The following is a 13,784-nucleotide window of genomic DNA, read 5'->3' as shown; positions in this document are numbered from 1 at the left end:
TCAGCCAGTCAGTAAGTTAGTCAGTCAGCCAGTCAGTTAGTCAGCCAGTCAGCCAGCTAGTCAGTCGTCAGTCAGCCAGTCAACCAATCAGCCAGTCAGTTAGCTGGTCAGGACTAGAGCCAGGCGAAACAGTCAGCCCTAGAGCCAGGTGAAACAGTCAGTTAGTTATCTGGCTTTTGACTAGAGCCAGGTGAAACAGTCAGTCAGTTATCTGGCTGGGACTAGAGCCAGGTGAAACAGTCAGTCAGTCAGGACTAGAGCCAGGTGAAACAGTCAGTCAGTCAGCCAGTCAGAACTAGAGCCAGGTGAAACAGTCAGTCAGTTGGTCAGTCAGCCAGTCAGGACTAGAGCCAGGTGAAACAGTCAGTCAGTTGGTCAGTCAGTCAGTCAGGACTAGAGCCAGGTGAAACAGTCAGTCAGTCAGCCAGTCAGTCAGTCGGTCAGTCAGCCAGTCAGGACTAGAGCCAGGTGAAACAGTCAGTCAGTCGGTCAGTCAGCCAGTCAGAACTAGAGCCAGGTGAAACAGTCAGTCAGTTGGTCAGTCAGCCAGTCAGGACTAGAGCCAGGTGAAACAGTCAGTCAGTTGGTCAGTCAGCCAGTCAGGACTAGAGCCAGGTGAAACAGTCAGTCAGTTGGTCAGTCAGCCAGTCAGGACTAGAGCCAGGTGAAACAGTCAGTCAGTCAGCCAGTCAGTCAGTTGGTCAGTCAGCCAGTCAGGACTAGAGCCAGGTGAAACAGTCAGTCAGTCAGCCAGTCAGTCAGTTGGTCAGTCAGCCAGTCAGGACTAGAGCCAGGTGAAACAGTCAGTCAGTCAGCCAGTCAGTCAGTTGGTCAGTCAGCCAGTCAGGACTAGAGCCAGGTGAAACAGCATTTTGGTTTTTCACCAAAAAGGGGAAAGAGTAAAAACCTAGCAGTCAGTCTCCCACACCCCCACGTAGTTCACCGTGGCAACAGATTTATGGTACAAATAACTGGGTGAGGACCTTGAGGGGAGCTTTGTTTGGGAGGTCTCACCCTGTCCAATGTCCCTATGAGAGGAGGGGTGGCCATGGAAGGACCAGGTTTCACTTTACAGGAAGTTCTGGTGGTTCTCACAGCTCCCTGGGATATAGTCTCTCTGTGTTCCAAATGGCACCCTCCCTATGGGCCCTGGTCAAAAGTAATGCACTGTGTAGGGAATAGCGTGCCATTTGGGATGTAACCCATAATCTGTATTCTTACTTTGCAAGGGATGAGGGAGTCGGTAAGAGAATACATAAATGTAAATTCATGGAATGTTTTTCCTTGTCCTTCCATGCTGTGCTTATCTTCTCTGGACAACATTTCCATAAATAGGACTGGATATTTTCAGGTTAAGGGCTTTGCTCAGGGATACACAGGAAGTAGGACTGCAATTTCAATCTGTCTGCAACACTCTGCTCATTTATCCATAACCTTCCATATTTATTATGCTGTTCAAATGTTCTACTACAAGATTCAACATCTGAGTCCCAATTCCCTATATAGTGCACTACTATTGACCACAGGGCTCTGGTCAAAAGTAGTGCACTATGTAGGTAATAGGGTGCCGTTTGGTAAGAATATAAGTTAAAAAGATGGAGTGCTCCCTCTAGTGGGGAATATAACTATCACTACTGCCTCCTACTGGTGGTGGTCTGCTGCCAAATATACTAATTCATATAGAATGAATTTCCTAATGGATACAATAAAGCCATCAACATCATCACCATCAACATCATCATCCACTGTAGTCATCATCATCATCATCATCCATCGTAGTCATCATCCATCACCATCATTAAACCTTTAATTCATTATAATGCTCTAAATTGTAAAAACCTATCACAGATGGGATGTTATTATATTTGCATGCTTATGAATAAACAAACATATATTTAAATAATAAATAATCATTAAAATAAATAATAGTACTGGAAACCACTTCCACTGTATGACATGATCTCTATGACCAGTCAAACCCTGAAGCAGTTATGTCTTTCACCGTCTCAACACTGACAATCTCAAGTGGTTTAGTTGTTCTTTTTGAGCCTTTGGATGTGCCATAGCTTTGTCCCCTCTATCTGCTGTTTCCATGTCCCCCAAAGCCATGTCTGGGGACTATCCAGGTGCATCATTCAGCCTACATCGTCACTGGTAAGCCGTTTGTCAAATCTCACAGCGCCTTCTCATAGTGTTGCCGTAACTTCAGTTGATTCCTTTGTGTATCAGTTAATTGCAAGAGATCACGTGCCCTGCAACCGTTGGTGTTGTATGGAACCAACATTGTCTCCATGTTGCTTTGAATACAGTAACACAGCTGGGCTTCAGCCTAATGACAATGGAGGTGAGGACTTTCCATTGAAGGAGATCTGGGGAATGCTGGCTGCTCTCTCAGATCTCTCAGCCAACTCCTGGAATAAACAGTAGTACAGCAGGGTTATATGAGCTTCTCAATTAGGACTTTTCATCATTATAGTTCGCAGACACTCTTATGCAGAGCGAATAAAAATAGGTTCACTTCAGTGGAGGCTGCTGAGAGGAGGACGGCTCATAATAATGTCTGGAACGGAGTAGATGGAATGGCATCAAGCACATGGAAAACATGAGTTTGATGCATTTGATAACATTCCACTCATTCTGCTCCAGTCATTACCATGAGCCCGTCCTCCCCAAGTAAGGTTCCACCAACCTCCTGTGGTGCGTTCATATCCCTCTTCAGAACAGTGGTTCCCAACTCCAGTCCTCCAGTACCAACATCAGGACACATGTTTGTTGTAGCCCCGGACAAACATGCCCCATTCAACTCATTGAGGGCCTGATAGTTAGTAGACAAGTTGAATGAGGTGTGCTTGTCGGGCTACAATAATAATGTGTAGTGTTGTGGGTACTGGAGGACCGGAGTAGGCAACCACTGCTTTAGAAATACATAGTGACAGAAATGACAGACCATTCACTCTGTCCAATTCTAGATTATTATTGACTTTTCCGTTCATGTTTTATCTGAGCTCACCTTTTCATTCATCTCATGGGAGTGGTGCAGGGACAGCTCTCTCTCCAGGTACATCCTCTGCTGTTCGCTGCTGGCCAGACGACAGGTGAGCCAGGTAAACAGGATGGACACTCCGATGCCCAGGCAGGCCATCACCATGATGGCCAGGTAGAGGGACGGCAAGGCATCAGGACGCTTTGCCACCACACGCACAAACTGGAAGTTTAGGATCCCACTGATCAACCCACAGATACAGCAGGCTGAAAATAGGATCATCTGAAGAGAGAGACAGTTTTAAAGCACATTTTTTTGCAATTCTACACTTTTTGCCATGGGGTAGAGAGACAGTTTTGCAGTTTTAAAGTTAATTTCCTACAGTTCTACACATTTTGCCATGACTTATGCCATGTAAATGATATCTGAGTGAGAGTGACTAACAAAACAATGGGGGCCCCCCTGCAGGTCAGGGCCACTGGGCACGTGCCCTGCATGCCTGGTTGGTATGCAGGCATTATTACTACAAGTTTAGATGGCTGGCTAGACTAATTTACCAATCTAAAAATGTTTCGCTGACGTGACTAATTGAGTGACTGTCAGTGACTGACAAAACAAGAGCAAAACTGCTGATGCACAACCAAATGGTGAACTTGCACCTTGTGTATTCTACTATTGTAACGTTAACTGTGAACAGTAAGTTGAGATCCTGACTGAGTTCTCTAGCGGCCTGGGGCCCTAAGTGACCGCTTATGTTACTTATGCCTGGAGCTGGCCCTAGGCAGTGGTGGAAAAAGTACCCAAATGTCAAACTTGAGTAAAAGTAAAGATACCTTATTAGAAAATGACTCAAGTAAAAGTGAAAGTCACCCAGTAAAATACTACTTGAGTAAAAGTCTAAAAGTATTTGGTTTTAAATATACTTAAGTATCAAAAGTAAAAGTATAAATCATTTCAAATTCCTTATATTAGGCAAGCCAGACCGCACAATTTTCTTGTTTTTCTTTTATTTACAGAAAGTCAGGGGCACACTCCAACACTCAGACATTACAAACGCAGTATGTGTGTTTAGTGAGTCTAACTGATCAGAGGCACTGGGGATGACCAGGGATGTTCTCTTGATAAGTGCATGAATTTGAAAATGTTTCTATCCTGCTAAGCATTCAAAATGTAAAAAGTACTTTGGGTGTTAGGGAAAATGAATAGAAGTAAAAATGACATTTTCTTTAGGAATGTAGTGAAGTAAATGTAGTCAAAAATATAAATAGTAAAGTATACAGATACCCCAAAAAACTACTTTAGTAGTACCTTCAAGTATTTTTACCTAAGTATTTTACACCACTGGCCCTAGGTGTGTTTCAAGTTGCGGGTCTTAAAGTCACAAGCATAAGTACAATGAAATGACTTTCTTGCAAGCTCTAACACCAACAATGCACTGCATGCACTGTACATTCTTAGAAAAAAAGCACTTCGAAAAAAAGGTTCCAAAAATGGTTCTGTGGCTGTCCTCATAGGAGAAACATGTTGGGTTCCAGGTAGAACTCTCTGTGGAAAGGGTTATACCTGGAACCAAAGGGGTTGTACCTGAAACCAAAAAGGGTTCTTCAAACGGTCAAATGGTTCTCCTATGCGGACAGCCAAATAACCCTTTTAGGTTCTAGATAGCACTTGTTTTTCTAAAAGTGTACCCACGTTAAATACATCATAATAAAATCAACTTACAATCAATCCTGACCTCTTCTTTGCACACACCATCCCACATAGTCCACAGATGAGAAACTGGGGGGAAATAAAAAGTTATACCCTCCCATTCCTATTAACCATAGAGGTAATAATACTGCAAAAGCGAATTATTTGACTTACACAAATTCCGCTCCATATAGGAGAGGCATCCCCCAGCTGCAGCTTGTGAACCGACCGGACTCGGATGATGCCGAACACCCCGAGCGCGATGCTGGACGCACCGAGCCCCATCTCCAACACCGACAGTACCACCAGACTCCAGATGTTACATCCTCTGTCCGGCATCACTCATTCCTTCACAGCGGGTCATTCAAGAGGTGGTGGTGGTGGTCACCCCCTCGAACCAGCCAAAAAGCAGCGAGTATTGGTTTTTGCGCTAAAAGCATTAATCCATAAATCAAAATTACGCAGGTGGACTTTTGCGCGAGGGAATGTTTCTATCCAGTATCCACCAAGTGATCCACCATGTAAGGGCTACTTACATGTTCCCTCTGAAAAATACTCCACTGTTAGACTTTATACGGTATTCTAAATCATATCTTGTCATAGTCTACATGGATTTATCACGATTTGCACCGGACAGCCATTTGGACTGCTAGTATGCGTGTTTGATCTACTGTAAGACAGTCACGTGTCATTCTCGCCAGTTGCCAACCTCTCAAAACTTTTCTTGCCCACAGCTGTAGTGCTCGCGACTCACGTGACTTCCTTGACGTCTTTAGCGCTCATGTGTGCAGTTTATATACATGAGGGTGATTTAAGGTAACTAGCTAGTAAGATGATATAACTAACGAATCCCATGAATTGCCCCTAAGGAGATAAAAATAGTAATATTAAATGAAACACCCAATCAATGCATAATGCATAGGCTAATGCACAATACTTGATATTGTCAATTGCATAGCTTGTATGGCCCAATGTTACAGTATATTGCTGAATGAATCAATTTTTGAATTTATTTTGTGCACATTATTACATATTATAAACTGGGTGGTTCGAGCCCTGAATGCTGATTGGCTGAAAGCCGTGGTAAATCAGACCATATACCATGGGTATCACAAACATGTATTTGACCTGTTCTAATTACATTGGTAGCAATAAGGCACCTTGGGGGTTTGTGGTATATGGCCAATATACCACGGCTAAGGGCTGTATACAGGCACTCTGCGTTGCATCATGTTAAGAACAGCCCTTAGCTGTGGTGTGGCCATATACCACACCCCCTCAGGCCTTATTTCTTAATTATATTTAAACTGTAGTGTTAATTTTTTTTTATGGCATTATGAAATATGTGTAGGATTACTTCCTGTGTAGTATAAGACCCAGCAACATGTTGTAGGGCTGGTTTCCCAGACACAGATTAAGCCTGGACCTGGACTAAAACATTTGAATCCAAGAATAAGCATAATCTGTGTCCAGGAAACCAATCCTTAAATGTTGCATAATAATTCACAAACCCTTCCTACCTGATCCTTTACTCCAAGCCCTGGAGAACAACTCAGTCTGACATAGTAAGAGGCTTGCTATTTTTAGCACCTGCAACAATACAACATGAACACTTCCCTCTATAGAGGCAGACATTAATGTTCACACTGCTAAACCCTACAAACCTACTCTCTGAACGAGATAACACTACTCTCTGAACGGGATAACACTACTCTCTGAACGAGATAACACTACTCTCTGAACGAGATAACACTACTCTCTGAACGGGATAACACTACTCTCTGAACGAGATAACACTACTCTCTGAACGAGATAACACTACTCTCTGAACGAGATAACACTACTCTCTGAACGGGATAACACTACTCTCTGAACTGAACGGATAACACTACTCTCTGAACGAGATAACACTACTCTCTGACGGGATAACACTACTCTCTGAACGGGATAACACTACTCTCTGAACGGGATAACACTACTCTCTGAACGGGATAACACTACTCTCTGAACGAGATAACACTACTCTCTGAACGAGATAACACTACTCTCTGAACGAGATAACACTACTCTCTGAACGGGATAACACTACTCTCTGAACGGGATAACACTACTCTCTGAACGGGATAACACTACTCTCTGAACGGGATAACACTACTCTCTGAACGGGATAACACTACTCTCTGAACGAGATAACACTACTCTCTGAACGGGATAACACTACTCTCTGAACGGGATAACACTACTCTCTGAACGGGATAACACTACTCTCTGAACGAGATAACACTACTCTCTGAACGAGATAACACTACTCTCTGAACGGGATAACACTACTCTCTGAACGGGATAACACTACTCTCTGAACGGGATCACACTACTCTCTGAATGGGATAACACTACTCTCTGAACGGGATAACACTACTCTCTGAACGGGATAACACTACTCTCTGAACGGGATAACACTACTCTCTGAACGGGATAACACTACTCTCTGAACGGGATAACACTACTCTCTGAATGGGATAACACTACTCTCTGAATGGGATCACACTACTCTCTGAATGGGATCACACTACTCTCTGAATGGGATAACACTACTCTCTGAATGAGATAACACTACTCTCTGAATGAGATAACACTCCATGTTCAGTGTGTGCATTCCAAATTGAACACTTCTTTTGACAATGACCCATAGGGCACTATAAATGGAAGAGGGTGCCATTTGGGACAGAGTGTGACAGTGAATGGGAAGGCTACAGTATAAAAGGCTCCCTCAACAAAAGTACTCATATCTCATTAATCACAAAATGCACTGCCTCACTGAGTCTGAAAAGGCAGAGTGCTGGTCCATTCTTTGTTGAGGTTGGTTTTGCCTGGGGGCATTTTGGGGTTTTGCTCCTCTGGTTTCGCTGCTATGGGTGAAGTCTCTCCGCTGAATCCTCCCTTGGCTTGTTAACAATAAGCAGGCAGGCAACAGGTACATTCCAGATAGTGTTTGTGTTCAGTTCACACAGACAGACAGTCCATGTTTTTGGTGCTGACAGTCTCAGACAACCTGTTTTGTGTGTTTCTGTGTGTGTTGTTCTGTTCTTGCTCTACTGCCGGTGCAAGGAAGACACCAGGAGAAAGAAGTTGTCAAGCACGCATGACTTTTTACGCTCGACAAGCTATAGTTTATGTTGTGTGTTGTTGTACGTTGTTGTATTATGTATGAGTGTTGTACGTTATTGTATTATGTATGAGTGTTGTACGTTGTTGTATTATGTATGAGTGTTGTACGTTGTTGTATTATGTATGAGTGTTGTACGTTGTTGTATTATGTATGAGTGTTGTACGTTGTTGTATTATGTATGAGTGTTGTACGTTGTTGTATTATGTATGAGTGTTGTACGTTGTTGTATTATGTATGAGTGTTGTACGTTGTTGTATTATGTATGAGTGTTGTACATTGTTGTATTATGTATGAGTGTTGTACGTTGTTGTATTATGTATGAGTGTTGTACAGTGTTGTATTATGCATGAGTGTTGTACATTGTTGTATTATGCATGAGTGTTGTACATTGTTGTATTATGTATGAGTGTTGTACATTGTTGTATTATGTATGAGTGTTGTACATTGTTGTATTATGCATGAGTGTTGTACATTGTTGTATTATGTATGAGTGTTGTACATTGTTGTATTATGTATGAGTGTTGTACATTGTTGCATTATGTATGAGTGTTGTACATTGTTGTATTATGTATGAGTGTTGTACATTGTTGTATTATGTATGAGTGTTGTACATTGTTGTATTATGTATGAGTGTTGTACATTGTTGTATTATGTATGAGTGTTGTACATTGTTGTATTATGTATGAGTGTTGTACATTGTTGTATTATGCATGAGTGTTGTACATTGTTGTATTATGCATGAGTGTTGTACATTGTTGTATTATGTATGAGTGTCGTATGTTGTTGTATGTGGAAGAGGATGCATCCTTTAGTCATGTTATCTTGTTCCTGAAAAAGAAACAGTATTCAAAAAGACAAGCTACAGTTGTACTATTAATACAGTGGGCCCCTCCTAAATCCTAAACGGCACCCTATTCAATACATAGTGCCCTACTATTGGCCCTGGTCAGAAGTAGTGCACTATACAGGGAATAGGGTTCCATTTGGGACACATCCTGTGTGTTTGGAAATGGCCGTCATCTTTAATAGGCCGAGCAGAAGAGACACTGTCTGATGTGGTTGATCATGTGACGTCAATGAGTAGAATGACGGTGATTTACAGTAATGCCAACATCAAAACAGGGTCATGGGGATTAGCTGTGTGTCTTATTCAACGGGCACCGACCATCTGTCTCAGATTTAGGGGTTGACTCGGTACATTACAATATTTTAATTAACTCTGTAATCGACTATTAACTCTAACCTACTCTCACTGCAACACGTGCAGGAAGTTGCGTTACAGATGAGCACGGTTAAAAACAGAAAGTGACTATACATGAGGCATGTTTCACACATTTCTTGAGCTTGAGACATGACATTTAAATGTAGAACAGGTTCATACGCTGTAACCTGACACCTCCGATTACGAAACATGTCAGGTGTGTTGTTGTTTCATGTTCACAAAGAGAAGCTGCGTACCTCCGTCAGGTACTTCTCTTCCTTCCTGTTTACTTTAACTAAAGAAAACCCTGCCATTGAAACTATATTTGATCATGTAAGCTCAGACCTAAAGAAATAGACAATATATCACTGTCTCTTCCTATATGATACTAAGAGAGTGATAGGCAGGCATGTTGACATCTCACTCGTGACGATCTGTGCTGTCCCAGAGAGGAGGTGAGTGCATTTTACAGCCATTACCTCCATCATCACACTGCTCCCAGTAATGTGGAGTGTCAGAGCCAGCGCCATCTTAGAGAACAGCTCACCAGGTACAAGCAACACTACCTGCCTGGCTCAACATGTCTAGTGAAGGGAAACCACAAAGTAACTATTACTGTACAACAATAACCTACATGGTGTAATTCTAAAGGCCCAGACCGTTAGATGCAGGGTTGAGTCAATCAATTCTGTTTGAACTTCCTGAATAACAGAAGATTACAGTGTAGACGTGGCTATCATTTGCACACGTTCAAATGGGACATGGTGAAAGTGTTTCCTATTAAGCAGATCTATGGTGGTGACTGGTGATTGAAGGAAACTGATTGAAAAGGAAACTGACTATTTAAACTGATTAATCTGTTGTTGTTTTTTTACATTGAGCAACCTGTTTCTTTATTGAAACAAGGAAGTGAATCAGAGGAATTGTCCCAGGAAGTGTGGACATGTCAATGACTAAATAGGCAGACATCCTGGCCTGTGGTGGAAATCCAGACTGACAGTAGTCTCTCTAGCCTGTCACATCAGAGAACTGTCATGACTTTGGAAGCTCAGGACGGTAGATTAGTATCTATGTTCAACCACACGCTTTTATACTGTGGTTCTAGCTCTGCCTATTATTCAAATGTTTTAATGTTAATAGTGAGGAATAAACACTAAATGTCTCCTCTATGTTCCTCCTGTCTTCTCCTAGGAAACAGTCGGACACGAGCCAGATAACTGAACTGGATTTGGTGTCCTCCTTGTGTTACTGCCTGCTCACCCGTGCTTTAACCTCACCCGGAAAACAGGACGTCTTTGTCTTGGGTTACGTCACATTGAATGGCCAACTAATTGATCTGAAGGCTGGGATTGGTTTTATTTTTTTTAATTCACTTTTATTTAACTATGCAAGTCTGTTAGGGACAAATTCTGATTTACAATGCCGGTCTACCCTGAGACAAAAGGCTTTCTACTGGGATGGGCGCTGGAATAAAAAATAAAACTGTATTAAAAAACACACATCACAACAAGAGACACCACAACACTTCATAAAGAGAGACCTAAGACATCACAACACTACATAAAGACAGACCTAAGACACCACAACACTACATAAAGACAGACCTAAGCCACCACAACACTACATAAAGAGAGACCTAAGATACCACAACACTACATAAAGACAGACCTAAGACACCACAACACTACATAAAGACAGACCTAAGACACCACAACACTACATAAAGACAGACCTAAGACAACACAACACTACATAAAGAGAGACCTAAGACACCACAACACTTCATAAAGAGAGACCTAAGACACCACAACACTTCATAAAGACAGACCTAAGACAGCAACACTACATAAAGAGAGACCTAAGACACCACATAAAGAGAGACCTAAGACACCACAACACTACATAAAGAGAGACCTAAAACACCACAACACTTCATAAAGAGAGACCTAAGACACCACAACACTTCATAAAGAGAGACCTAAGACACCACAACACTTCATAAAGAGAGACCTAAGACACCACAACACTTCATAAAGAGAGACCTAAGACACCACAACACCACATAAAGACAGACCTAAGACACCACAACACTACATAAAGACAGACCTAAGACAGCAACACTACATAAAGACAGACATAAGACACCACATAAAGAGAGACCTAAGACACCACAACACTACATAAAGACAGACCAAAGACACCACAACACTACATAAAGAGATACCTAAGACACCACATAAAGAGAGACCTAAGACACCACAACACTTCATAAAGAGAGACCTAAGACATCACAACACTACATAAAGAGAGACCTAAGACACCACAACACTACATAAAGACAGACCTAAGACACCACAACACTTCATAAAGAGAGACCTAAGACACCACAACACTTCATAAAGAGAGACCTAAGACACCACAACACTTCATAAAGACAGACCTAAGACACCACAACACTACATAAAGAGAGACCTAAGACACCACAACACTTCATAAAGACAGACCTAAGACATCACAACACTACATAAAGAGAGACCTAAGACATCACAACACTACATAAATACAGACCTAAAACACCACAACACTACATAAAGAGAGACCTAAGACACCACAACAATACATAAAGAGAAACCTAAGGCACCACAACACTACATAAAGACAGACCTAAGACACCACAACACTACATAAAGAGAGACCTAAGACACCAAATAAAGAGAGACCTAAGACACCACAACACTACATAAAGAGAGACCTAAAACACCACAACACTTCATAAAGAGAGACCTAAGACACCACAACACTTCATAAAGAGAGACCTAAGACACCACAACACTTCATAAAGACAGACCTAAGACACCACAACACTTCATAAAGAGAGACCTAAGACACCACAACACTACATAAAGAGAGACCTAAGACACCACAACACTACATAAAGAGAGACCTAAGACACCACAACACTTCATAAAGACAGACCTAAGACACCACAACACTTCATAAAGAGAGACCTAAGACACCACAACACTTCATAAAGAGAGACCTAAGACACCACAACACTACATAAAGACAGACCTAAGACACCACAACACTACATAAAGACAGACCTAAGACAGCAACACTACATAAAGACAGACATAAGACACCACATAAAGAGAGACCTAAGACACCACAACAATACATAAAGAGATACCTAAGACACCACATAAAGAGAGACCTAAGACACCACAACACTTCATAAAGAGAGACCTAAGACATCACAACACTACATAAAGAGAGACCTAAGACACCACAACACTACATAAAGAGAGACCTAAGACACCACAACACTACATAAAGAGAGACCTAAGACACCACAACACTTCATAAAGAGAGACCTAAGACACCACAACACTACATAAAGACAGACCTAAGACACCACAACACTACATAAAGAGAGACCTAAGACATCACAACACTACATAAAGAGAGACCTGAGACACCACAACACTACATAAAGACAGACCTAAGACACCACAACACTTCATAAAGAGAGACCTAAGACACCACAAAACTTCATAAAGAGAGACCTAAGACACCACAACACTTCATAAAGAGAGACCTAAGACATCACAACACTACATAAAGACAGACCTAAGACACCACAACACTACATAAAGACAGACTTAAGACACCACAACACTTCATAAAGAGAGACCTAAGACACCACAACACTACATAAAGAGATACCTAAGACACCACATAAAGAGAGACCAAAGACACCAAAACACTTCATAAAGACAGACCTAAGACACCACAACACTATATAAAGAGATACCTAAGACACCACATAAAGAGAGACCTAAGACACCACAACACTTCATAAAGAGAGACCTAAGATACCACAACACTACATAAAGACAGACCTAAGACATCACAACACTACATAAAGAGAGACCTAAGACATCACAACACTACATAAATACAGACCTAAAACACCACAACACTACATAAAGAGAGACCTAAGACACCACAACACTACATAAAGAGAAACCTAAGGCACCACAACACTACATAAAGACAGACCTAAGACACCACAACACTACATAAAGAGAGACCTAAGACACCACATAAAGAGAGACCTAAGACACCACAACACTTCATAAAGAGAGACCTAAGACACCACAACACTACATAAAGACAGACCTAAGACACCACAACACCACATAAAGACAGACCTAAGACACCACAACACTACATAAAGACAGACCTAAGACAGCAACACTACATGAAGACAGACATAAGACACCACATAAAGAGAGACCTAAGACACCACAACACTACATAAAGACAGACCTAAGACACCACAACACTACATAAAGAGATACCTAAGACACCACATAAAGAGAGACCTAAGACACCACAACACTTCATAAAGAGAGACCTAAGACATCACAACACTACATAAAGAGAGACCTAAGACACCACAACACTACATAAAGACAGACCTAAGACACCACAACACTTCATAAAGAGAGACCTAAGACACCACAACACTTCATAAAGAGAGACCTAAGACACCACAACACTTCATAAAGACAGACCTAAGACACCACAACACTACATAAAGAGAGACCTAAGACACCACAACACTTCATAAAGACAGACCTAAGACATCACAACACTACATAAAGAGAGACCTAAGACATCACAACACTACATAAATACAGACCTAAAACACCACAACACTACATAAAGAGAGACCT

The 13,784-nt window shown here is 41.7% G+C and overlaps 1 protein-coding gene across 1 annotated transcript; it reads right to left on the bottom strand.

Annotated features, from left to right (window-relative positions):
• Positions 1 to 1,418: 1,418 nt before the first annotated feature.
• On the bottom strand, positions 1,419 to 5,892 carry LOC115186308 (transmembrane protein 196-like). Its single transcript, XM_029745988.1, has 4 exons — positions 4,847 to 5,892; positions 4,706 to 4,762; positions 3,011 to 3,265; positions 1,419 to 2,411 (listed from the first exon to the last, which is right to left on the bottom strand). The coding sequence occupies exons 1-4, from the start codon at positions 5,009 to 5,011 to the stop codon at positions 2,325 to 2,327; spliced, it is 564 nt and encodes a 187-aa protein (XP_029601848.1). The 5' UTR covers positions 5,012 to 5,892; the 3' UTR covers positions 1,419 to 2,324.
• Between the last annotated feature and the right edge of the window lie 7,892 nt (positions 5,893 to 13,784).

This window comes from Salmo trutta, chromosome 3, assembly GCF_901001165.1.
Source record: "Salmo trutta chromosome 3, fSalTru1.1, whole genome shotgun sequence".
Taxonomy (NCBI): domain Eukaryota; kingdom Metazoa; phylum Chordata; class Actinopteri; order Salmoniformes; family Salmonidae; genus Salmo; species Salmo trutta.
This window is presented reverse-complemented; position numbering and strand designations above follow the sequence as displayed.